The 25953-nt window shown below is 40.5% G+C and overlaps 1 protein-coding gene across 3 annotated transcripts in view; it reads left to right on the top strand.

The window, feature by feature from the left end:
- The window catches only part of LOC124594894 (zinc finger protein ubi-d4), a 256583-nt gene that overhangs the window by 86345 nt on the left and 144285 nt on the right, over window positions 1-25953 (top strand). For all 3 annotated transcript variants that reach the window (XM_047133370.1, XM_047133369.1, XM_047133367.1), the window contains exon 4: window positions 2191-2358. In XM_047133370.1, the coding sequence (XP_046989326.1) occupies window positions 2191-2358 (168 nt within the window). The remainder of the gene's footprint in view (window positions 1-2190; window positions 2359-25953) is intronic.

Here is a 25953-nt window from a genome sequence, read left to right as displayed (position 1 = left end):
GGAAATTCATATTTAGAATAACAACTGTAATTGAAACCAAGAATATTTATATTCTGAAATGTGAAAACTAGTACCATATTCAGACACACATTTTATATTACATAAAAACTGTTTCAACAGATGCAAGAATGGTGGCATTGGGTAGCAGTGTCTACAGTGTTGTTACCGATTCATTCGACACTAAGTATGGCTCTGTATTATTGCTACCAATTACATTTCTTACATTTTTAATTCAATTTACGAGGCCCGTCTGCTATATTCTGGATCATCCTTCCAATGTCTATAATTACTGGATAGTGGCAATCACTTTTTCTATTTTTTGTGTTTATGTCTTTGTGCTTCCTGATAAATATATTGTGATTTTTATTTTAACGTCTGCTCCGGAAGTATTCCCTTTATGGTCATGCACTTATCTTTTAAGGGACTGACTGTCTTCACACATTTACATTTTACTGGAGTCACTATTAATATTTATTTGTGCACCTGTTGCTACAGGTAAACAAAAACATATAAAGCTCCTGAACTTTGTAGAAAGGCTGTCCGTTATAAAAATACTTGCTGATGCAATAAGGAATTAGTATCACTGCTAGCTGGGGAAAATGTAATAAGAGGAACAGGGTTTGTTCTTCAGGTTACTTATGTATTATCAGATCTGTTTTTAGTATTTTGTATTCAGCCTTTTTTGTCATTTATGGATATTAGTAAGTTTCACTTTCACTGGTTATTTTCAAAATTCTATCTGTTTATGTTTACTTATAACTTTGTAACTCTGTTATCTCCCCCCCCCCCCCCCCCCCCCCCCTCTCTCTCTCTCTCTCTCTCTCTCTCTCTCTCTCTCTCTCTTTCACTTGAATATGCGTACATGTTTTTGAAACAAACTAATTATATTAGTCAATAGGCCATAGAATTTTCTGTGTGTACACTTTATACATGACAATGGGGCCTGAGATTCAAGTATCATAGTAGCAGAAGTTATATGCAGACTTGAATTGCTTGTCATGGAACAAGTTAATTAACAGTAGCACCTGTTACTCAAAATCTTACGCACCCTGCTTGTCAGCATCTGTATAAAAAAATGTACTGTTGTGAGTAGCACTTTCATTTCTACTCTCTCTTCATTTTAAGAATTCCTGTCAAAGTTTCTGTTGCATCAACAAATATGCCTTAAAATGTACACATGAAAATTAGTGTATTGAGCATTAAAAATAATTTTGTCAGATAATGGATTGTATAAATTTACATTTTTTGGAATTAAGATTGGAGAATGACGGTTGACTTGTCAGAGAACTTCTGTTCATTTTTCTCTTATCTGGAACTTTTAACTACAGAGTAGTACTCTACATTTTCAAGTAACCCCCTGTGGCAAAGGAGTTGTATATTCCAGATGTAAAATGTATATGTTTTTTGCGAGTTTTTATTTTTCTTCTGTATTTTCTTACCTTTATACAGAAAAGGGGAAAAATAAAGTTGAACATAAAAAGTCTGGCTGATGCCATTTCAGATGTAATCTCTTATTCATGCTTCTGTTACTTTTTGTATGATTACAGTGGCCTATGAAACTATGCCTTTTACCAGTCACACATACTTTTTAGAAAAAAATGTTGTTTTTAAAGATTGAAGGACATCAATGATTTGGTCATTACTAATTCTAATTGAAAACAATACTGAAACACTAAAATTTTCTCCAAACGTTCCGAATATCAGTTAACAGGAAATGGAAGACCTAGAGAAACAGTTCCTTGTGGTAAAGGCTTAATGTACTTCTGAACTCAGATCTCGTGTTGTGGTTATAAAGTTGTGAAATTTGTGGCTAGAACTCTAGTAACACTATTTCCAGACTTTCATTTTCCTTCACATATCTGGAAGTGTGGAGGTGAAATGTCTGTCTCACTAACAAAATATTTTTACTTCACATTCATTGCTTCAGGCGAAACTTACAATAGATTGAATTAGTTTTTACATTTCTACTAAATAATTAAAAAGGCAGTGTTTACAAAAATCATTATGACTGTATTTTTTAAAAGTATTTTCTCTTTTCTCTGTTCATCAACTTTAATATTTTTCCTCCACTGTATTGGAACCAATGATTACAGCTGGAATAACATCAGTCATTTTGTCCATTTTACTAAGAACAGCTCCTTTGCATCCTTTCCTGTCCATAAATGCCTAATGTGGTTTAAATTTCACCAGTCAACCACAAGGCAGGCTCCTCCCCATCGACCCCGGGTGCCTGGCTATCTCGTTCCAGATAGCTCACCAGCTCTATCTGAAGATGCCCTTTGCAACTTGGGCAAAACACCTGGTGGTCTTGCAGCCAACTGCGCATGGGATAGCAACATGAAAACCAGCCACATACAAGTAATATGCTACTATTTAACTTTGTACCTCTACTAGTGACCTTATTTGCTTCATTGGCATTAACCATGTATGTCTTTCTCTTGTTTGCTTTTTTTTTTCTTCCCTGCACCTGTAATCTGCATCTTTCTGCTGCACTAATATCACGTCAAAATTCTGAGATCTAGTTAAGACTGATTAGTATTTGTTTTTCTAGATGTCACAAACATGGCATTATGAACATAATTAATTTTCAATATTGCCACAATTCTGATGCTAAACAGCACTCACAAATAATTTTACTGCAGTTGGGATATTTTTGTTTTCATATGGTTGTTATATATTGGTTGTCTGTGGATATTTTTCATTAAGAAGGCATATGCGATTGAACAGTATCTTGGTATCTTCAGTTTTACTGTCTGCTAACAAGCTGGCTGTAAAGCAAAGTCACTATTAATCCCACAGAAAATCTGGCTTTAATTGACAAAACTGATTGTTTGCTTAAAGCTGTGCTTGAATACTAGAATATATGGAACAGAAAAATTTAAATACTTGAATTGACAGCTTTAATTGAAAAACTCACTCTGTAAATTATATGAAGCATATGATTGTGGATGCAGGTTACACGTACATTTTGTTATTTCAGAATTATTTAATGAATTTTAATATTTAGCTATTGTCATATCTGGTAAGTGTATCACTGAAATATTATCTGTAGTGTTGTATTATTTAGAATTTTGTATTGAGACGGTATATTGAGACTACTTACTGTTATTGACCATAGAACATAATGTTTTACTGTAGTCAAAATTATTTTGTAGACTTTACGTAAAATTAACGTAGTATCCTCATAAACTTGCATAACAAATTCAGCTTATGGTATCTTGAAAGGACTCCACTAAGACTTGATCCAGACAGACTTGAGAGTACATTGCAATTTTATGAGAAGCTGTTACATTACTACAAGAGCCATCAAAACACTTGATATAAATATTCAATAGGTGAGAAGTTTATCAAGCTATACAGTGAAAACAATAATTGCTCTCTGCTAAAACACGCATTGTAGTTTGTATTTGCTGCAGACTATATCCTTACAGAGAGCCTAAAACAACTGGAGCTTTATTAATTCCAATATATCATTTTAGTACTGACATAAAATGTCTGTTACAATGTACTATAATATTCTTGCTGTATGGGGATGGTTTGATAAGTCTGATAGAAAAGCAAAAAAAAATGTTTCTTTCATAAGCAGCTCATCTTACTTCTTGACATATTCTGCTTTGGGGGATACACTTCGTCCAGCAATCCTCCAGCTTTTTCATCCCATCAGAAAAATAAGTTCTGTCAGAGTCTGCAAAAACCTCGTTGACTACAACCATCACTTCCTCATTTGATGAAAATTTCTTTCCAGGAAGCAAAGTTTCAAGTTAGGAAACAGGAAGAAGTCACTTGGGGCTAAGTCTAATCAGCAAGGTGCAGGAAGAACAAATTTGAAGTCCAGTTCTTGCCCTTCTGCCATTGTTATTGCTGATGTGTGGGATGTTGCATTATCCTGGTGAAATAACACATTTTTGCATACCAACAGTGGTCTTTTTTCACCCAACTCAAGTTTCAGATGATCCAACAGTGAAGCATAATAGCATCCAGTTATAGTTCTGCCTTTTTCCAACCAACCCATGAAGACTATTCCTTTGGAATCGAAAAATTGGTGGCCATCACTTATCAACTGTGACAAAATAGTGTCTGGCATCTTTGTTGCACTTTCATCAGCCTTTGTCCACTGTTTTGACTGCCTTTTCTTCTCCAGGAGGCCCACAGTTCTTTGTGAGTATGTGGGTGGTGCACACGGGGCCCTGAGCTTTTGCTGCCTTTCTTCTCTCCCAGGTTGCATTCCTTCCCCATATCCACTCCTTCAAACCCTACCTGCCCCCCTCCTAACCCACTTCCCCCCCAATCTATCTCCCTCAGTGTTGCCCTTTGACAACCCGGCTGTGCCCTCAGTTCTGCAATTCCTAGCCTTGGGGTTTGACCTTCCTTTCTAAATTCTGCTTCTGTAGTGTGAGCCATTTGGGGTAGAACTCCATATGTAGCATCTCCAGCATGGGTTCCTCTCTGCTGCCCTCTCCTTCCCCCTTGCTCTTCCCTCCCCTCATGGAACCACTCCTTCTCCTTGACTGGAAAGAAACCCTCTTCTCTGGCACCTGCCAGGGATGGGGCTTCCTGTAAGAGCCATCCTCCCCAGCATCTCTAGGACAAGAAGACTATTTCGTTGAGTTTGATGCCAGACCCACACTTTGTGCCCCTTAAGGCCAGGTGTTCTCTTTTGGATCGTGGTATTGCTGTGACTTGCTCTTTTCCCAGCCACATTTCCTCTTACCCTCCAAAGGAGGAGGAGAAGAAAATATATAAGCTTTGGGATGAGACACACGTCCACATCGCAGGGGGTGTCACCTGCTCCCTCTCAGTCAGAGTCTGATATTACATGTATGGATATCACTCTGCCTTACTGGTGGTGGACAGTGACCCAACACAATGACCAATTGTGGCCTGTTAGACATCGATCTGGCCTCGTGTACTACTCTTCTCCAATGGAACTGTAATGGTTGTTACTACCGCCACCCTCCGGAATTGCAGTCTCTTCTTCCTCCCTACTGTGTAGCTTGTGTTGTATTGCAGGAATCTCATTTTGTGGGTGCTTATTCGCTGACTCTTCATGTTTCCAAGCCTTCTTCTGGAATCGTGCTGGCTCTTTGCGAGCCTCTGGTTGTGTTTCTACATTGATCTGTACGGACATTGTTAGTTCCTGAGTTCCTCTTCATACTGTGCTGGAAGCAGTGGCCAGTCATATCAATTTAGACACTGCAATAACAATAGGCAAACTTATCTCCCTCCAGACAGGCCTCCTACACTTCCTGCTCTTCTTGGCATCTTTTGAGAGCTCGCTCCCCTCTTCCTTCTCCTTGGGGATTTTAACATTCATAATCCTCTATGGGGTGGTACTGCAGGATTGTTGAAGACATGCTGGTAGGCCTTGATGTCTGCCTCCTCAGCACAGGATCTCCCACACACCTTTGAGTGGCATTTGGTGCTCGACACTTTTTTGGCCATTGATCTTTCTGTATGTAGACCTGGATACCTCCCCTCCATTCCATGGGGACTTCATGAAAATTTATGTGGCAGTGATAATTTTCTGGTAGTCTTTATCTTTCCTTAAGCATCACTCTTGTAGACACCTTCCCAGGTGGGCCTTTACTGATGCAGATTTAGATGTGTTTTTCTTGGCTTCCACACTCCACAACATGACAGCATTGGTGAGTCCATACAGAGCTTGACAGAAGCCCTCCATTTGACAGCTGCTTCTGCATAATTCCTTCTTCCTTGGGGTCCTACCTGATTGAAGACTATCCCTTGGTTGACCCCTGAAATTGCTTTGGCATAATTTTTCTCCCATGGGGCTCTCCTCGGTGGCAGACTCTTGGTTGAACCCTGAAATTGCAGTGGCTATTAAAAACCAACAACAATGCACTCTACCACTTCCTTTGGCATCCATCTCTTGTGCACATCTCCTAGCCTTTATATGGCTTCGTGTCAGGGCCCATTATCTTCTTAAACACCAGAAACGGATTTGTTGGGAACAATATGTGTCTGCCGTATGGCCAAATACTACCTCTTCGCAGGTGTGGGCAAAGATGAGCTGCATTTTTGCCTGCTGTGCGGTTATCCTCACCAGTTGGACACTATCACTGAGCATTTTGCCCAGAACTCAAGAGTTGGTGCACTACCTGCCCACATTCCCCCTTCTCAAACACCATCTGGTATGATTCCCTTTATCTTTCATTCCGCACCGCCTGAAGCCTTATATTGCCCTGTTTAGTGAGTATGAATTCACCAGTAGCCATGCTCTCTGCTCTGACAAGGCTTCCCGACTGGAGTGGGTGCACAACCAATTGCTTCAACACTTATCAGTGGGTAGCCAATGTCATATACTTGGCCATTATAACTGTCTCTGGAGCAAGGGGTAATTCCCTTTCCAGTGGCTAGAAAGTGTTGTTATTCCAGTTTTGAAATTGGGTAAACTGGCTCTTCAGATGAACAGCTATCATCCAATCAGTTTAACCATTGTCCTCTGCAAGTTATTTAACATTTGATGAGTCAAAGGCTACAGTCTGTCCCCATCTGGATCTGTACCTTGAGGGCCAGTCCCTCAATATGGTAGACTCTCATTGTTTTTTGAAACTGGTCTTTTATGCTCTGTTGACATAGCTCCCCAAGTTTTCGTCAACTAAAGCAGACACGTTGGTTGCATCTACCTCAGTGCTCTTCAGTGCCTTAGCAACACAAACAGGGACATGGATCGCTGTACTCTGACGCTGCTCTTCACAGTATTGGTCCAGTGCTGTCTAGATTACGGGAGTCTTATATACGGCTGGCATGATCTTCAACATTACAGTTTGTGGACCCAGTACGCTGGCAACTTGTGCCTTTTGGACCAGCCCTGTGATCGGCTGCGTACCGGAGCCAGGGGTTCCATTGTTGTGGGCTCTGCACAAACAATAATTTGGTCACTTACACATTATGCTTCTATTGCTCCCAGGTACATCCGAACTACTGTCTCCTCTTTCCACATACTGAGATCCACCTCCCCCAACAGAAGCCCGTGTCTGGAGTTATGATAGTCATCCGTATCTGCATCCTTTTTTCTGAAGTCTATATTTCCCCTCTATCCCTTCTTCTTCAGGCTGGCGCAAGTACATCTCCGTGGTGCATATCCAATCCACCACTCTGTCTTGACCTCTGACAAAGTCTGAAGACTTAGCTCATCCTACGGCCGTTGCCAATTCTGCTCCACTCTTGATGCATTTCAGGGTTTAGAAGTAATCTATTTGGATGGTTGCCGGTCATACTAGCTTTGCTTATGTTTATACAGGATTTAATGAACTCCACTCCTTGCTGGATGGCTGCAGTATTTTCCCAGTGGAGTTGGTAGCTAACACTCATGCTCTTGAGCTTATGAGTTCTTGCACCAGTGGGGCCTTACTCATCTGTAGCCACTCTTTAAGCAGCTTGGCCAGTGTTGCCCTCACCATCTGTTGATCCTGGCTATGCAGTACTCCCTTTTTGCCCTCAAAATAATGTAGACACTCATTGGTCTTTCTCTGGGCCCCAGGTCATATTGGGATCTTGAGAATGATCTCACTGAGAGGCTGGTCAAATTGGCTTCTGAGAAGCTGCCTCTTGAGATTGGTACTCCAGAATTGGCTTCTTGATTGGTATTATGCCATCAAGTTCTAAGTATTTGGAATGTGGGTGGCATACTCTTGACTTAGCTGATCAAACTATGGATGATAAAGGAGACCACAAATAGGTGGACGTTGTCTATGCATGCCTCTTGCAAGGACTCCACTTCCTTTATCGGTTCCACATTGGCCGTATTCGGCTGACTCATAGTCATCTCTTCCATTGTGAGGATCTGCCCCACTGTTGTCATGGTGTCCATTTGACAGTGGTCCATGTTTTGGTGGACTGTCCTAATCTAGCCACCCAGTGGCGGACTCTTGATCTTCCTGACTCGTTACACCCAGTGTTAGCGGATGATGCCTCAGTGGCTGGGTAGTCTGTCCTCACCCTACCTGGTCTTTTGCACTTTTCCCCCCTTCTCGCGTATTCTGTGTGTGTAAGGGGGAGGGGGGGGGCTCCAGCTCTTCCCTGGACGGGGCACCTCACTCACCTTTCTTTCTTTCACCCCTTTTCTTCTTCTTTGTTCCTTTCCCATAGGCTTTGTTGACCTTTGGCAGACCTATATTTTTTCTTTCCTTGAGTTTATTCACTAGGCCCTTCTCTGCTGTGTAGTTTTGTTGACTTGCCTGTTCCAGGAAGGAGAATCTGATGGCCTCATAGCTTGGTTCCTTTAGTCATTAAACCAACCAACCGACCTTGACTGCTGTTTTGACTCTGGTGTGTGATGATATACCCAGGTTTTATCAACAGTCACTGATCAGCGCAAAATCTCTTGCAAGTTGTGACTGAACATTGCCAGACATTAAGCTGAAATGCTGTGCTGATGCCTGTGTTGAAATGCTGTGCTGGACACGCTTTTGGTTGACTGTGAGCAGTCACAGCATCCACCTCACAAACAGATTCTTCGTAGCCAATTGTGCATTCAGGAGATTATGCACAGCTCAGTTGAGATGCCTGCAGTCTTGGTAATCTCATGAATTTTTATTCAGTGGTCTTGCATTAACATAGCATGGATTTTGTAAATGGTTTCCTTTGTGGTGACCTCAACTGGACAGCTGGAGCATGCTTCATCATTTCACCACTTTAGGCTCATTAATACAAAGTACATGGTCTTCATTGATGGAATGTTTAGTAACAGTATGAAACACTATTTTCTCAATTCTCTTTTGCAGTCGACAAATTGACCAATTCAGACGGCTGTTAACAATGAACTGTACACTGTAAATTGTTAAAATTCTTTACACGATGTTTGGAATAATTACATCTACATTTACATCTACGTCTACATTTATACTCCACAAGCCACCCAACGGTGTGTGGCGGAGGGCACTTTACGTGACACTGTCATTACCTCCACCTCCCTTTCCTGTTCCAGTCGCGTATGGTTCGTGGGAAGAACGACTGTCTGAAAGCCTCCGAGCGCGCTCTAATCTCTCTAATTTTACATTCGTGATCTCCTAGGGAGGTATAAGTAGGGGGAAGCAATATATTCGATACCTCATCCAGAAACGCACCCTCTCGAAACCTGGCGAGCAAGCTACACCGTGATGCAGAGCGCCTCTCTTGCAGAGTCTGCCACTTGAGTTTGTTAAACATCTCCGTAACGCTATCACGGTTTCCAAATAACCCTGTGATGAAACGCGCCGCTCTTCTTTGGATCTTCTCTATCTCCTCCGTCAACCCGATCTGGTACGGATCCCACACTGATGAGCAATACTCAAGTATAGGTCGAACGAGTGTTTTGTAAGCCACCTCCTTTGTTGATGGACTACATTTTCTAAGGACTCTCCCAATGAATCTCAACCTGGTACCTGCCTTACCAATAATTAATTTTATATGATCATTCCACTTCAAATCGTTCCGCACGCATACTCCTAGAAATTTTACAGAAGTAACTGCTACCAGTGTTTGTTCCGCTATCATATAATCATACAATAAAGGATCCTTCTTTCTATGTGTTCGCAATACATTACATTTGTCTATGTTAAGGGTCAGTTGCCACTCCCTGCACCAAGTGCCTATCCACTGCAGATCTTCCTGCATTTCGCTACAATTTTCTAATGCTGCAACTTCTCTGTATACTACAGCATCATCCGCGAAAAGCCGCTTGGAACTTCCGACACTATCTACTAGGTCATTTATATATATTGTGAAAAGCAATGGTCCCATAACACTCCTCTGTGGCACGCCAGAGGTTACTTTAACGTCTGTAGACGTCTCTCCATTGATAACAACATGCTGTGTTCTGTTTGCTAAGAACTCTTCAATCCAGCCACACAGCTGGTCTGATATTCCGTAGGCTCTTACTTTATTTATCAGGCGACAGTGCGGAACTGTATCAAACGCCTTCCGGAAGTCAAGAAAAATAGCATCTACCTGGGAGCCTGTAACTAATATATTCTGCGTCTCATGAACAAATAAAGCGAGTTGGGTCTCACACGATCGCTGTTTCCGGAATCCATGTTGATTCCTACATAGTAGATTCTGGGTTTCCAAAACCGACATGATACTCGAGCAAAAAACATGTTCTAAAATTCTACAACAGATCGACGTCAGAGATATAGGTCTATAATTTTGCGCATCTGCTCGACGACCCTTCTTGAAGGCTGGGAGTACCTGTGCTCTCTTCCAATCATTTGGAACCTTCCGTTCCTCTAGAGACTTGCGGTACACAGCTGTTAGAAGGGGGGCAAGTTCTTTTGCGTACTCTGTGTAGAATCGAATTGGTATCCCGTCAGGTCCAGTGGACTTTCCTCTGTTGAGTGATTCCAGTTGCTTTTCTATTCCTTGGACACTTATTTCGATGTCAGCCATTTTTTCGTTCATGCGAGGATTTAGAGAAAGAACTGCAGTGCGGTCTTCCTCTGTGAAACAGCTTTGGAAAAAGGTACTAAACAGTATTTCAGCTTTACGCGTGTCATCCTCTGTTTCAATGCCATCATCATCCCGGAGTGTCTGGATATGCTGTTTCGAGCCACTTACTGATTTAACGTAAGACCAGAACTTCCTAGGATTTTCTGTCAAGTCAGTACATAGAATTTTACTTTCGAATTCACTGAACGCTTCACGCATAGCCCTCCTTACGCTAACTTTGACATCGTTTAGCTTCTGTTTGTCGGAGAGGTTTTGGCTGCGTTTAAACTTGTAGTGGAGCTCTCTTTGCTTTCGCAGTGGTTTCCTAACTTTGTTGTTGTACCACTGTGGGTTTTTCTCGTCCCTCACAGTTTTACTCGGCACGTACCTGTCTAAAACGCATTTTACGATTGCCTTGAACTTTTTCCATAAACACTCAACATTGTCAGTGTCGGAACAGAAATTTTCGTTTTGATCTGTTAGGTAGTCTGAAATCTGCCTTCTATTACTCTTGCTAAACAGATAAACCTTCCTCCCTTTTTTTATATTCCTATGAACTTCCATATTCAGGGATGCTGCAACGGCCTTACGATCACTGATTCCCTGTTCTGCACATACAGAGTCGAAAAGTTCGGGTCTGTTTGTTATTAGTAGGTCCAAGAAGTTATCTCCATGAGTCGGTTCTCTGTTTAATTGCTCGAGGTAATTTTCGGATAGTGCACTCAGTATAATGTCACTCGATGCTCTGTCCCTACCACCCGTCCTAAACATCTGGGTGTCCCAGTCTATATCTGGTAAATTGAAATCCCCACCTAAGACTATAACATGCTGAGGAAATTTATGTGAATTGTATTCCAAATTTTCTCTCAGTTGTTCTGCCACTAATGCTGCTGAGTCGGGAGGTCGGTAAAAGGAGCCAATTATTAACCTAGCTCGGTTGTTGAGTGTAACCTCCACCCGTAATAATTCACAGGAACCATCCACTTCTACTTCACTACAGGATAAACTACTACAAACAGTGACGAACACTCCACCACCGGTTGCATGCAATCTATCCTTTCTAAACACCGTCTGTACCTTTGTAAAAATTTGGCAGAATTTATCTCTGGCTTCAGCCAGCTTTCTGTACCTATAACGATTTCAGCTTCGGTGCTTTCTATCAGCGCTTGAAGTACCGGTACTTTACCAACGCAGCTTCGACAGTTTACAATTACAATACCGGTTGTTGCTTGGTCCCCGCATGTCCTGACTTTGCCCTGCACCCGTTGAGGCTGTTGCCCTTTCAGTACTTGCCCAAGGCCATCTAACCTAAAAAACCACCCAGCCCACGCCACACAACCCCTGCTACCCGTGTAGCCGCTTGTTGCGTGTAGTGGACTCCTGACCGATCCAGTGGAACTCGAAACCCCACCACCCTATGGCGCAAGTCGAGGAATCTGCAGCCCACAAGGTCGCAGAACCGTCTCAGCCTCTGATTCAGACCCTCCACTTGGCTCTGTACCAAAGGTCTGCAGTCAGTCCTGTCGACGATGCTGCAGATGGTGAGCTCTGCTTTCATCCCGCTAGCGAGAGTGGCAGTCTTCACCAAATCAGATAGCCGCCGGAAGCCAGAGAGGATTTCCTCCGATCCATAGCGACACACATCATTGGTGCCGACATGAGCGACCACCTGCAGATGGGTGCACCCTGTACCCTTCATGGCATCTGGAATGACTCCCCCCGGTATGCACACGGAGTGCACATTGGTTTTCTTCCCCTCTCTTGCTGCCATATCCCTAAGGGGCCCCATTATGTGCCAGACGTTGGAGCTCCCAACTACCAGTAAGCCCACCCTCTGCGACCGCCCGGATCTTGCAGACCGAGGGGCAACCTCTGGAACAGGACAAGCAGCCATGTCAGGCCGAAGATCAGTATCAGCCTGAGACAGAGCCTGGAACCGGTTCGTCAGAGCACATAAACCATGAATGCACAACAATAATGTTTCATTCTTTCATGAAAATATACCAGACCACCCTCGTATATTGCTATGTTGTCAGTAGGAATGGTTGAAGGTATTACCACGAAAATCGAATTTCAGCGAACAAGACATAAAAAAAAATGTAAACTATTAAATATAGCTGTTCCAAAGATTAGCAAGGGTAGCAGTAAGTTACAACAGAGCAAAATGGAGAAACATGGCTGTGAAGAGCAGGTTACACATTTGAAAAGAAAGGTTACCTGGAACGGAATAAAGGCAGAAATATGGACAGAATTAAGACATGGAGAATTAAATTATTCAGGCACAAGAGAAGTGTTATGGTAAAATAGTAAAGAGCACAATAGGGAAGGGTAGGAGGGTTGTGAATTTGCCTACATGTGTAGGAGCATTAGGTACAGAAAAATGTAAAACATAATGCTGAGTAATGTTATTTCATGCATCATAAAGGTCAAGGGAGAGAGAGAGAGAGAGAGAGAGAGAGAGAGAGAGAGAGAGAGAGGGGGGGGGGGGGGGTTCTAATAGAAAGAAAACTTTGAAAGAGACACTAGTGGTGAAGAAACTAATGTGAAATTGTTTGAGGGTAATGGTGATAACCCTAGGATATGTTGGACACCTAGTTCTTTCCCTGAAGACCAGAAATCAGTTGATGAAACTGGAACCAAAGTTTCTGCTCTTACGATCTACAGGTTACTCAACAGAATATTGATGTTACTTATAGTACTGTCATCACCTCTTCGTACTGTTAGCCTTCATTTTCCTTTACATCATTCTTCACATGCTTGTATCTCAATTTCCTCTCCTAATTTTTTGCAGTGTTAATTACTTACCTTTTTAATACAGTCTGCCACATACTTTCTTGTCTTGTTCTGCCTCCTACCTTGCCCTAGTCCCCTTTCCTGTTTTTTTATAAACATTTTGCTTTTCCTTGTCTTTAATTTGCATATGCTCCTTGTAATTTATTTCCCATTCATTTCTGACAGACTGTTATAATCTTAAAAGATTTCAACACACACCCCTTTGCTGAGCAAATTTTAATTCTGGAATTCTGTTCTTGTTCAAGGGATTTTTGCTGGTACACACTTTATGTTCGGGCTAATCAGGAATTACTGTAGGAATTTTGATCCAGTTTCGACTAATAGAGTGATTCATGAAGATATTTCTTGGAAATTTACTTAACTGTGACCCCTGCTACTGTGAAAATGATTCCATTACCATTAGTGGTACAACTGCTGTAACCTCAGAGAGCAGTGAAGCTGGACCAAATTTCCACTTCTGGCCTTCCGATCTAGCAGTAAAAAATGTACCTGGAAACCAAAAAGTCATAGGACTGAATCCCAGGCAGACCACGAATTTTTCACTCTCCCTTCTAACCTACCATTCCTGTCTCAATGTGAAGATTTTCCAGAAAGGTTTCAAATGGCTCTGAGCACTATGGGACTTAACTTCTGAGGTCATCAGTCCCCTAGAACTTAGAACTACTTAAACCTAACTAACCTAAGGACATCACACACATCCATGCCCGAGGTAGGATTCGAACGTGCGACTTTAGCAGTCGCGCGGTTCCAGACTGTAGCGCCTAGAACTGCTCGGCCACTCCAGCCGGCTCTTTCCAGAAAGGAAACATGGTTCAGGATCCATGTTAAAGTGTAAATCCCCTTTCCACAGTTGGATAAGTGCTTATGGACACCCAAATCACTGAAGTGATGTCTGATTGAAACACTTGTTCCAGGCCATGAGCCACATAACATTATCACTACCAGAATCTATACATCTGTACATACATTCTCCTTCTGTGTATAAACTAAAGTCCTCCGCCATCTTTTTCTGCCTGTATGTGCAGACTAATCTCAGGATCTACTGTGGGGATTTGCATACATGTGTGTAATAGGCACTGGAGTTCAAAATTTCTCATGAGGCATAATTGTTATCTCTTCCAGAGTTAAGTGGCATTTAGAGTGACATTTCATGGTAATGATGGAAGCTGTGAGCTACCTTGCCGCCTGCAATGGCTGTGGCACTGGGGCACCTTATTATGCATATTGCTGTAACGTATATTCAGTTATCTAACATTGTTCCCAGAATTGCAATCATTGCTCTATACACTGACCCATGAACAAAATCACAGCTATGCAAGACAAGTTGTCCAGCCATAGATACTTGGTGCTATCCTTGTGAAGCCAGGCAGATTTGCCAGTAGTGTATATTTGTGTCACATGGATGACAGAAACCAGCCCTTGAGCAGTTTAGTGTTGTTTTACACAGCTGCTGATAATATAATTAATGAGTGAGAGGTACAAGATGAACCAAGTGCCAATAAACAGCATATTCCTCTTAAATTGCACCAAGGGGATTGTCGAACATAATGTCCTCATCTGCCAGATCAAGTATCAACAGTCATACATACACTCACTTTCACAGACACTGTGGAGGTGTTTGGGCTTTAACATTGGTTATTACTGCATATTTTGGTGATCAACTCTCTATCAATACTTATTTCCTTGCCCGCCAAAATACTCCTTATGCAGATTTCCTCAACTGCATGTGTGTTGAGAACTACCACTTTAATGTGCCTTGGCAAGTTTGGTTTTAAGGTGGGTCTTATGATGTGGTTGGAATTTTTTAGCAAATAAAAAAAAGTTTCTGTTTTCCCTTTGTGCGTCACTTACACTGTGAAAGGTTATGTTATAGATGAAATAACAGTTCAGAATATCATTGATTTTTTGATTGTAGTTCACAAGCCCTGACATTCTGGTTAAATTCTGAGAATGCTTCCATTTTTATTTAAATCAACCATGTTAAATAATTTACTTATGCAGTTTGGGAAGTTGGAGTAGAATAGGAATGAGAATTTATTCAAATGAAGGAGTTGAGAGGTGGAAAAAGTAGTTATATATAATAAACGGATAGTGGAATAATGTAGCTGTGTGTTATGTAAATGGTGACAGTGATTATAGAATAGTTGGGTATAGGAGAGCTGCAATGCCAGAAAATTGTATTGAAGGCGGGAAGCTACAGAGGATTGGCACTTGGTGTAAGTACTGACAGTTGATCGCCAACAAAAGTAAAGTAATGTGTTGTACCTAAATAAATGTAACATGTGGTACATAAATGTACAGAAAGAACTCTTATTGTTTGATTTCCCTATTGCCTAGCAATGACTGGAAACAGCAACAACTGTAAACTATCAAGGAATGTTCATTCAGAATGACTTAAATTGGAATGATCACATAAAACTAGTTGTTGGAAAAGCAGATGCCAATAGAGACTTATTGGAAGAATCCTAAGAAAAGAATGAAAGAAGTAACCTACAAAACCCACATTCAGTCAGTTCTGAGTGTTACTCATCAGTGTGGATAGTACTGATTAGCAGATGCGATTTGTAGAGGAGATAAGAGAAGATCCAAACTACAGCAACATTATTTGTCATGGATTCATTTAGTAAGCGCAAGAGCATTACAGAGATGTTCATCAAACTGCAGCAGTTTACACTACAAAAGAAGCACTGCTGCATAACGAACAGATTTACTGTTAAAATTTCAAGAGTCAGGCAACATATTATTTCACACACACACACACACACACACACTCATATATATATATATATATATATATATATATACACACATTCCACGTGGGAAAAATATATCTAAAAACACAGATGATGTGACTTACCGAACGAAAGTGCTGGCAGGTCGATAGACACACAAACATACACATGAAATTCAAGCTTTCGCAACGAACTGTTGCCTCATCAGGAAAGAGGGAAGGAGAGGGAAAGACGAAAGGATGTGGGTTTTAAGGGAGAGGGTAAGGAGTCATTCCAATCCCGGGAGCGGAAAGACTTACCTTAGGGGGAAAGAAGGGGTATACATTGCGAGTGTATACCCCTTCTTTCCACCTAAGGTAAGTCTTTCCACTCCAACAAACTGTCCATTCGCATGAATGGACACAGGCAGACAGTGTTTGTTGGTAATGAGGATCACCCTGTGGCTAAACATGCCTTGGTGCACAGCCAGCACATCTTGGCACAGTGTTACACTGTCCGGGTTATCTGGATACTTCCCACTAACACCAACAGGAAAGGGGGAGAAACAGTAGTGGTGCTCAAAGTACTGTCTGCCATACTTTTAAGGTGGCTTGGGGAGTTTAGATGTGATGTCTTACATTGTAATGCCGCATGAGATCAGAAGTGAATGCCACTGAATTACAACAGGTGAAAGTAATTAATAAAGGAAGATGATGATAAAGGCTATTGGGAAATGAAAAGGTGATGAAAGTAAGAGCCCATGCAAAAGATGAAAGTAGCTTTAAGGAAATATTAGAGCATAAATAATGATTACTTCATAGACTTTCATCATATGGTTGAGAACTGTAGGGTCCCCCTAAACAGCTCAGGCATACACTACACATTAGAGGTTGCTGCCAAGGTAACTAACAGTTTATGGAGCACTCACACCCATAATTCTGATTAGATAGTTATAGCTGTCAGAGACCTGAAATTATAAATGTAAGATCTCCATCTCTCTCGCTCTCTCTCTCTCTCTCTCTCTCTCTCTCTCTCTCTCTCTGAGACTAGTAAAATCCTAGTGACAATATGCCAAAACTTTTGCAACTGAGGAGGAGAGAGGTCCATAGGAGTGTGATGGCCTTTTTGAAAACGTCTACACTGTAGTGTAGGTTTGGATCCCACATATCACATCCTGCAGCCATTCACCTAAGTGGGCCCTTATTTGTGAGTAATCAATGGAAAAATAATTTTGCATGATGCTGTAGAGCAAGGGTGCCCAACCCATTTATCACAATTGACCGGTCGATCACCATGGCTTTTTGAGTCAATCTTTCAAAACTGTTTTGGGAAATCTACTTAACTGAGCTGTTTTTGTGGAACACCAGACTGTTGACAAAGTGTGTTTCACGTGGTATTTGTAGGTGGTAGGTCTCACAACACCGTATCTGCCTCTTTTGTCTCCATCTGCATTTCACAGCCTCTAACTCTCGCTCCAAGCATGGTGAGGTTACTGCTCATGAAATGTAACTTGACATGTTGTGAGCGTAGCTTGCAGTGAGCCGGGAGAGCACTCAGGGTTCGCTGTAAGACTTGACCTTTGGAAGCACAGTTACAGAAATAAAATATGAAACACTTCCCTCAAATACAGTCAGACCTGTCTGATGAACAAACATCATTGGATCCAGAAGCTGCGGAGAATTCAATGGCCCACCTGTTAGCACTGAAGACAGCGTATGGAAAGCTCAACTTTTCCAAAATGTGGATTTAGAGGATATTTCAAGTAAAATGAATTGCTCTTTTCTCTTGTAGTGAGACTGAACTTGAAAAGGAAGTAATTAGATTTCAAAATAATATTTCCTTAAAGTTTGGATACAATGAATGCTACTTTTGGAGATTAATGAATGTGAAAATCTACCCTAACATTGTAAAAGTGGCATTGTATGTATTATCATTTTTTGGATCAACTTACTATGTGAGGCAGCATCTTAAATGATGCGTACTGTGAAATCTAAGTGTAAGGCGGGTCCTTATCTTTCAGAATATGTAAGGTTAGCTGTGACTAACATTTTGCCAGGTTATAATAAACTTGTCAGTGATGTGCAAAGCCAAGTATCTCACTAAACTTTTTTCACCATTTATGGTGGCGTATATCCCCCCCCCCCCCCCCCCCCCCACATGTGTAACATCTTGAAAATTGAGTAGTAGACTTACAACTGTTGATGGAGAAAAAAATTGCTATGTACAAATTTTTAAATGGTTAGATCTCTAAATTGTCAAAATTGCATGTAGTAGATCTCAAGCCTAAAAAATTTGAACATCCCTGCTCTAGAGCCTTATAAATAAAGGGGTTCCCCAGGATAACGGGGTAGTATAGTGGTTAAGATGCATACATGATGTGTGTGGGGTCAGATTTCGTCAGGTGCTGTGAATGTTTTATTTTTAAATTTGTTTCAAAGTGACTTTTATCCAGTTAATTAGTTTAAATGTATTTTTAATCCTTTACATCATCGTTTTAATCATTGTAATAACTTTTTTATTTGCTATTTTTTTCCTTCCAATCATTCATTCTTTTCCATTTGCAATACTTGTGTATGTGATTTTAATTATTGTGGTTTATTCTATCACAAATTTAAATATTTGAAAGTATCAACCTATTGGGTAAAAAACAAAGGTGAAATAATCTATTTATATTGGCTGTACAGTGGTATCAAAAATGCATTTTTTGTTATATTAATGACTAGTCAGGTTATTAAAACATAAATTCTTGTTGCACTGTGGAAAAACTAATGGAGATGAAGATTTGAATCAAAGAGGGAATTATAAAAATAATGAAATTCAAGCAAAGTGAGGAATAGAAATAACGAATGGAATAAATTGATAAAAAGGAAGAGAGTAAATCAAATTTCGTACATAAAATAATTAAAATCACATTAACAAAGATTCCAAATGAAAAAAGAAAGATACAAAGAAAAATGAGAAGAAATGAAAAAGTTAATACAATGATTGAAATGACATGGCAAAAGATTAGAAATTTTTAAAATAATTGCTTGTAAACCAATTAATTGAATAAAAGTAATGATAAAAGTCATTTTGATAAAGACTTAAAAATAAAAATTTCACACCATCTGGTGGGATCCAAACCATCAACCCAAAAAACTACTGTCCATATCCTTGCACGAATGGAATAAATTGATAAAAAGGAAGAGAGTAAATCAAATTTCGTACATAAAATAATTAAAATCACATTAACAAAGATTCCAAATGAAAAAAGAAAGATACAAAGAAAAATGAGAAGAAATGAAAAAGTTAATACAATGATTGAAATGACATGGCAAAAGATTAGAAATTTTTAAAATAATTGCTTGTAAACCAATTAATTGAATAAAAGTAATGATAAAAGTCATTTTGATAAAGACTTAAAAATAAAAATTTCACACCATCTGGTGGGATCCAAACCATCGACCCAAAAAACTACTGTCCATATCCTTGACATCAATTTGTTGTAGAATCTTAGAACATATTCTGTGCTCAAACGTAATGAGGAGATATCTTGAACAGAACAGTGTCCTCAATGCCAATCAGCATGTATTCTGAAAACATCGATCATGTGAAACCCAACCCTGATTTTTCTCACCTGACATACTGAAAGCTTTGGATTAAGGCAACCAGGTAGATACTGTATTTCATGACTTTTGAAAAGTGTTTGAATTTGTACTATACCTATACTTATTGTCAAAATTACCATCATATGCGTTATCAAATGAAATTTGTGACTTTTTGGAAGGGAAGACACAGTGTTAGATTGGATTGAGAGTCGTCGTCAGGTGTGCCCCAGGGAAGTGTGTTGGGACCCTTGCTGTTCATGTTGTATAACAATGTCCTTGCAGACTTTTTGCAGGTGATGCAGTTACCTATAATGAAGTACTGTCTGAAAGAAACTGCATAAATCTTCAGTCATATGCACACGCATTGTCCGAACTCTTACAGGACTCGGTAAGATTGTCTGCCGTGAGTAACTAGTGTAATGGGCAGGAACACTACGAATGTAGTGTGTGGACATTACGTTGGGAATGTGGATCTCATGGGGAGTGTGCAAGGGATAAATCCCTGCAGTCGCACTATCCGCTATGCCCTCAGTGGCTCGTATGGATCGTATGGATAGAGCGTCTGCCATGTAAGCAGGAGACCCCGGGTTCGAGTCCCGGTTGGGGCACACATTTTCACTGTCCCTGTTGATGTATATCAACACCTGTCGACAGTTTAGGGTGTTGATTTAATTATCATTTCATTCTAAGAGAGCTGCATGGTCACTGATGGTATCTTTTCTTTCAGACATGTCCGAAAGAACAGATACCATCTTCATATATACCATGAAAGTTCCCTCCCTGGGTGCATATCTATCCAGTGCATTGTTAACTACTATTTTAAACTTGAGCCAGAGTTCCTCTACACGTTCCTGCCCTCTGCTGAAAGTTTCAAGTTCCTCACTGAGATATGAGACTACTGATTTTTTATCTTGTTTAATGAACATATATATCTTTCTGCAGCTTTTAGCTGTCCTTTGTACTTCGGTAATCATTGTTGCCACAACTGTGAGATGGTCACTGATACCAGTTTCAATGTGAACATCCTCAAACGGGTCAGGTCTATTTGTTGCCATTAGATCAAATACATTTCCGTCATGAGAGGGATTCCTAACTATCCGCTCTAGATAGTTTTCAGAGAAGGTGTTGAGTAATGTTTCACACTACATCTTATCATGTCCATCACTATCAAAGCTCTAATTCTCTCAGTTGATAGTTGGATGATTGAAGTCTCCATTAGTGATTACAGTATGACTAGGGAACTTACATACAAGCTAATTGAAGTTTTCTCTGAAGTTTTCAGTTACATCAGGAGATGAGGCTGGTGGGTGATGGAAGCATTTCAAGCATGGTAACACAGTGTTGCCTCAAGTTCTGGAAATCAGGAAAATTTGGAAACACACACACACACACACACACACACACACACACACACACAGGAAAAATCTCGTTTTTGTCTCAGTAGCATGAAATTGTTTGTTTACTGAGATGTCATGCTTCGTCACTGCAGGTGCAGCTGAGTACGTGTGTCGCTTCCTTAATCTCTCATTCTTACTGCTTCTCCCTTTCGTACCCTTCCCCTCAGCTTGCAGTTAGTGCTGCCACCACTACTTTCTGCTAGGCTAGCAGCTACCGATGAGAGGCAGGGAGGTATGAGAAGTGGTTTGTTTGGATCTGATTCTCAGAGATTGATGGCACAACATTCACAGACAATGGTCATGTGTGCATGAGTTCGGTCTGAGTGACTGTGTGAATGTGTGCGCGCTCTCATTTTCTGACAAAGGCTATGGCTGAAAATTTAGTTGTGAGAGTGTGGTTGTCTTTTATGTGACTGACTGTGGCTCAACGATCACCTATACAGTGAGTTGCTACGTATCCTCATTATTATTGATTCTCAGAGTATTTGCGCAAGTTATCTATTGTGTGGGTGGTCACCGTGGTCTCATTTCATCAACATGGTGTCTGCGTCATGTGAATATCTGGCCACATGTGTGGACTTCCATGACAGTCCAAAAGTGCAGACCATTTCCACGGGTATCTCTAACAGATTGGGCCTGCCAATCTGAAGCCCAAAGCTTCCCACTAATGTGGGGACCCTGCCTGTCGGATCTAGTTTCACTGATCTGCTCGCAGACTGGGCCTGTCTGTGTGATGTGTAATGCGGCAGATTTTCATGGTTTATCCATGGACTCAGGACACTGGTGCTCCTTGGCAGACCAGAGGCCATGGGTGATGGATTTCAGGAATAGCAGCTGTCTCATCCCAAGTACATTGTACAGTGTGACATTTTATTTATTCTAGTACATAGTATTTTATATATTAGAAAGTATTGATGATAAGAAGAAGAAAATTGCGGCAGTTGCTGGCAGTTTGTACACTATGTACTTGTGTATTTCTTGAAAGAAAAATCATATAATACCTGCAGAATAATAGACATAACACAGAGGGTAATAACCGACAATAATGAACAAAGTAGAACCAACATTTTATTGGCAGTCACCCATAGTGTTGGTTTACACAACTCTTCCCCATATTATACATTTCTTTCAAGAGGCCTACTTTTTTCTGAGGTTATTTCGGAAAGCAGTGAAGGTATTTCAAATCTGTCTTGCGACTCCAACAAAATGTGTATTGTTGTCACCAAATGTGTTTCACTTTATTGACCTTAATGAAACACACATACCATTTGTCTTGCTTGCTCCATCTAAAAACAGTTCATTACAAAAGATGTTAATGTTAATATTGAAGATTTTTGCTCACACATTTAGAAATACAAAAGTCTTTACATTTTTTTGTCAACTTATGTCTTTGCTTACCCTTGAGAGCTTAAAATTTGTCAGGGAAAAATGCTAAAACTTGTCTGGAAATCAGGGAATTTCACTTGGAGAAACTTGTGGCAACCCTGTAAGAGAGCTGACAGCAGTTCAGTGCATAATGTAACAATTGTAAAACTTTTTATTTTTATTTTTAAATTTCTGTTTCAAACCTACATTTATTAGTAAATGAAAATGTTAATTAACTAATATAGAATATTACTACTAATACCTTAAAAAGACAGAATTGTGAAATGTCTTTTATTAAATAAAAATGTTATACAGGGTGTCCACAAAGTCCCTTTACAACTTCAAAATTTTATTTCAATGACACTCGTTGAAAGATTTTATCAACATTTCTTTTATTGTAATCAGTGTTCATAAAAGTTTTTTGACAGTGTTTAATAGACCTCTATATGGGCGCCTTTAGTTTGCACGACATCAAGATAGTACTCGATTTCTTGCCATGTTCGCTGTAGCATAGTGCAATGTTGGCAGTGGCGTTACGAATCCTAAGCTTCAAGTCAGCAATGTCCCGAATCTGTGTTTGATACATGATATCTTTTACACACTCACATAAAAAAAAGTCCAAGGGAGTGATACCTGGCGAACACGGTGGCCAAGGTGTTGGCCCATCCCTCCCAATCCACCTGCCTGGAAATGTTTCATTGAGGAACCGACGAACATACAGTCCCCAATGTCTTGGTGCACCATCTTGCTGGAAAATGATAGTTGGTTGTAAGTCAATCAATTGTCATGCTACATATTCAGTCAGAAGGTGGAGGTAAACATATGCAGGAATTGTTGAAGAAAACTCGACCAGTTATTCGGTTGCACAAGATTCCACACCACACATTCGCTTTTGGACTATCCCGGTGAAACTCCTTAGTCACATACGGGTGTTCAGATCCCCAGAGTCTCACATTGTGTCTGTTTAATGTCCCAGAAACACGAAAAGTTGCCTCGTCGCTGAAACAAACTCGTTTGAGGAATGCTTCATCCTCCGAAAGGCATGTTGAGTGCAAACTTTGTCCGTTTTGGCTTGTCATTTGGTTCAAGTGTCTGTAACAGTTGCACTTTGTAATCATACAACCGTAAGTTCTTGTGGAGGACCTTATGCACAGTTGAACGTGGTAGTTGTAACTGTCTGACAGCAGGTAACTGCCTGACAGCAGTGCGGATGGACTTCGTAGGTGAACGAGTGAAGACATTTAAAACGCGATCGATGTTTTCCTCGAATGTTGTTTGTCGCCCACTCCTCCCTTTATCCAACGCTGTCCCTGTCTCCATAAATTTTTTGTGTCATGCACGGATTGAAGGGCGCAGTGGTGGATCTCTTCCATACTTTGCTCTGAAGTTTCGTTGAGTCTGGACATCCGATTTTGTCTCAGTAAGCCAGGACACACATTGTGCCTTCTCTTGAGGAGTTACCATTTCATATAGGTTCAGTTCCTTCCATCAACAGAGTATCTCAAACACAAAATTTTAGTATGTATAAAAACTTTAGTAAACAGTGAATACAATAAAAGAAATTTTGTTAAAATATTTCAGCAACTGCCGTTGTAATAAAATTTTGAAGTTGTAAAGGGACTTTGAGGACACCCTGTATATATCAGAAATATGTAGCAAAGATACCATTGAATCTCTAGAATTACAGAAATGTATTTTTGTTTTTGTTTGATGTTTCATATTATTTTGCGTCTCTGCATAGAACTCTGATACCTGGGAATTGAACCAGTTGGTAACACCAGTCTCGAGTCTATCATCGTCCTGAAATCACTGTCCACCCAGCCACTTTCTCAAATTCAAGAAAGGGAAATAGTTGCTTATTGCAAGGTAGAACTGTAAGGAGAGTGCTTAAAAAGCTCCCAACAAAAGCTGAATCTTCTCCTTGGTTTTGGCAACAATGTGAGGATGTGCGTTATCGTGAAGGAGTAGTATACAAATTACATTTTCCCAAGGCATCAATTTTGGATCGCACTTCTTAGTTCGGTTAGCATTTCATAGTATGTGTTAGCTGTAATTGTTGACCCACACCATGAAATCAATCAAAAGGACGCCCTTTGCATCCCAAAAAATGGTAGCCTTTTTGTTGTTGTTGTTGTTGTGGTCTTCAGTCCTGAGACTGGTTTGATGCAGCTCTCCATGCTAATCTATCCTGTGCAAGTTCCTTCATCTCCCAGTACCTACTGCAACCTACATACTTTTGAATCTGCTTAGTGTATTCATCTCTTGGTCTCCCTCTACGATTTTTACCCTCCACGCTGCCCTCCAATGCTAAATTTGTGATCCCTTGATGCCTCAGGACACGTCCTACCAACCGATCCCTTCTTCTAGTCAAGTTGTGCCACAAACTTCTCTTCTCCCCAATCCTATTCAATACCTCCTCATTAGTTACGTGATCTACCCACCTAATCTTCAACATTCTTCTGTAGCACCACATTTCGAAAGCTTCTATTCTCTTCTTGTCCAAACTACTTATTGTGAATGTTTCACTTCCATACATGGCTACGCACCATACAAATACTTTCAGAAACGCTTACCTTGCCATTGCCAGTCTACATTTTATATCCTCTCTACTTCGACCATCATCAGTTATTTTGCTCCCCAAATAGCAAAACTCCTTTACTACTTTAAGTGTCTCATTTCCTAATCTAATTCCCTCAGCATCACCCGACTTAATTCGACTATATTCCATTATCCTTGTTTTGCTTTTGTTGATGTTCATCTTATATCCTCCTTTCAAGACACTGTCCATTCCATTCAACTGCTCTTCCAAGTCCTTTGCTGTCTCTTACAGAATTACAATGTCGTCGGCGAAGCTCAAAGTTTTAGTTTCTTCTCCCTGGATTTTAATACCTACTCCGAATTTTTCTTTTGTTTCCTTTACTGCTTGCTCAATATACAGATTGAATAAAATCGGGGAGAGGCTACAACCCTGTCTCACTCCTTTCCCAACCACTGCTTCCCTTTCATGCCCCTCGACTCTTATAACTGCCATCTGGTTTCTATACAAATTGTAAATAGCCTTTCGCTCCCTGTATTTTACCCCTGCCACCTTCAGAATTTGAAAGAGAGTATTCCAGTTAACGTTGTCAAAAGCTTTCTCTAAGTCTACAAATGCTAGAAACGTAGGTTTGCCTTTTCTTAATCTTTCTTCTAAGGTAAGTCGTAAGGTTTAGTATTGCCTCACATGTTCCAACATTTCTACGGAATCCAAACTGATCCTCCCCGAGGTCCGCTTCTACCAGTTTTTCCATTCGTCTGTAAAGAATTCGCGTTAGTATTTTGCAGCTGTGACTTACTAAATTGATAGTTCGGTAATTACCACATCTGTCGACACCTGCTTTCTTTGGGATTGGAATTATTATATTCTTCTTGAAGTCTGTGGGTATTTCGCCTGTCTCATACATCTTTCTCACCAGATGGTAGAGTTTTGTCATGACTGGCTCTCCCAAGGCCATCAGTAGTTCTAATGGAATGTTGTCTACTCCCGGGGCCTTGTTTCGACTCAGGTCTTTCAGTGCTCTGTCAAACTCTTCACGCAGTATCTTATCTCCCATTTCATCTTCATCTACATCCTCTTCCATTTCCATAATATTGTCCTCAAGTACATCGCCCTTATATAAATCCTCTATATACTCC

This window comes from Schistocerca americana, chromosome 2 (genome assembly GCF_021461395.2).
Source record: "Schistocerca americana isolate TAMUIC-IGC-003095 chromosome 2, iqSchAmer2.1, whole genome shotgun sequence".
Taxonomy (NCBI): Eukaryota; Metazoa; Arthropoda; class Insecta; order Orthoptera; family Acrididae; genus Schistocerca; species Schistocerca americana.
Note: the sequence above shows the minus strand (reverse complement) of the source record. Positions and strands in the feature narration are given on the sequence as shown.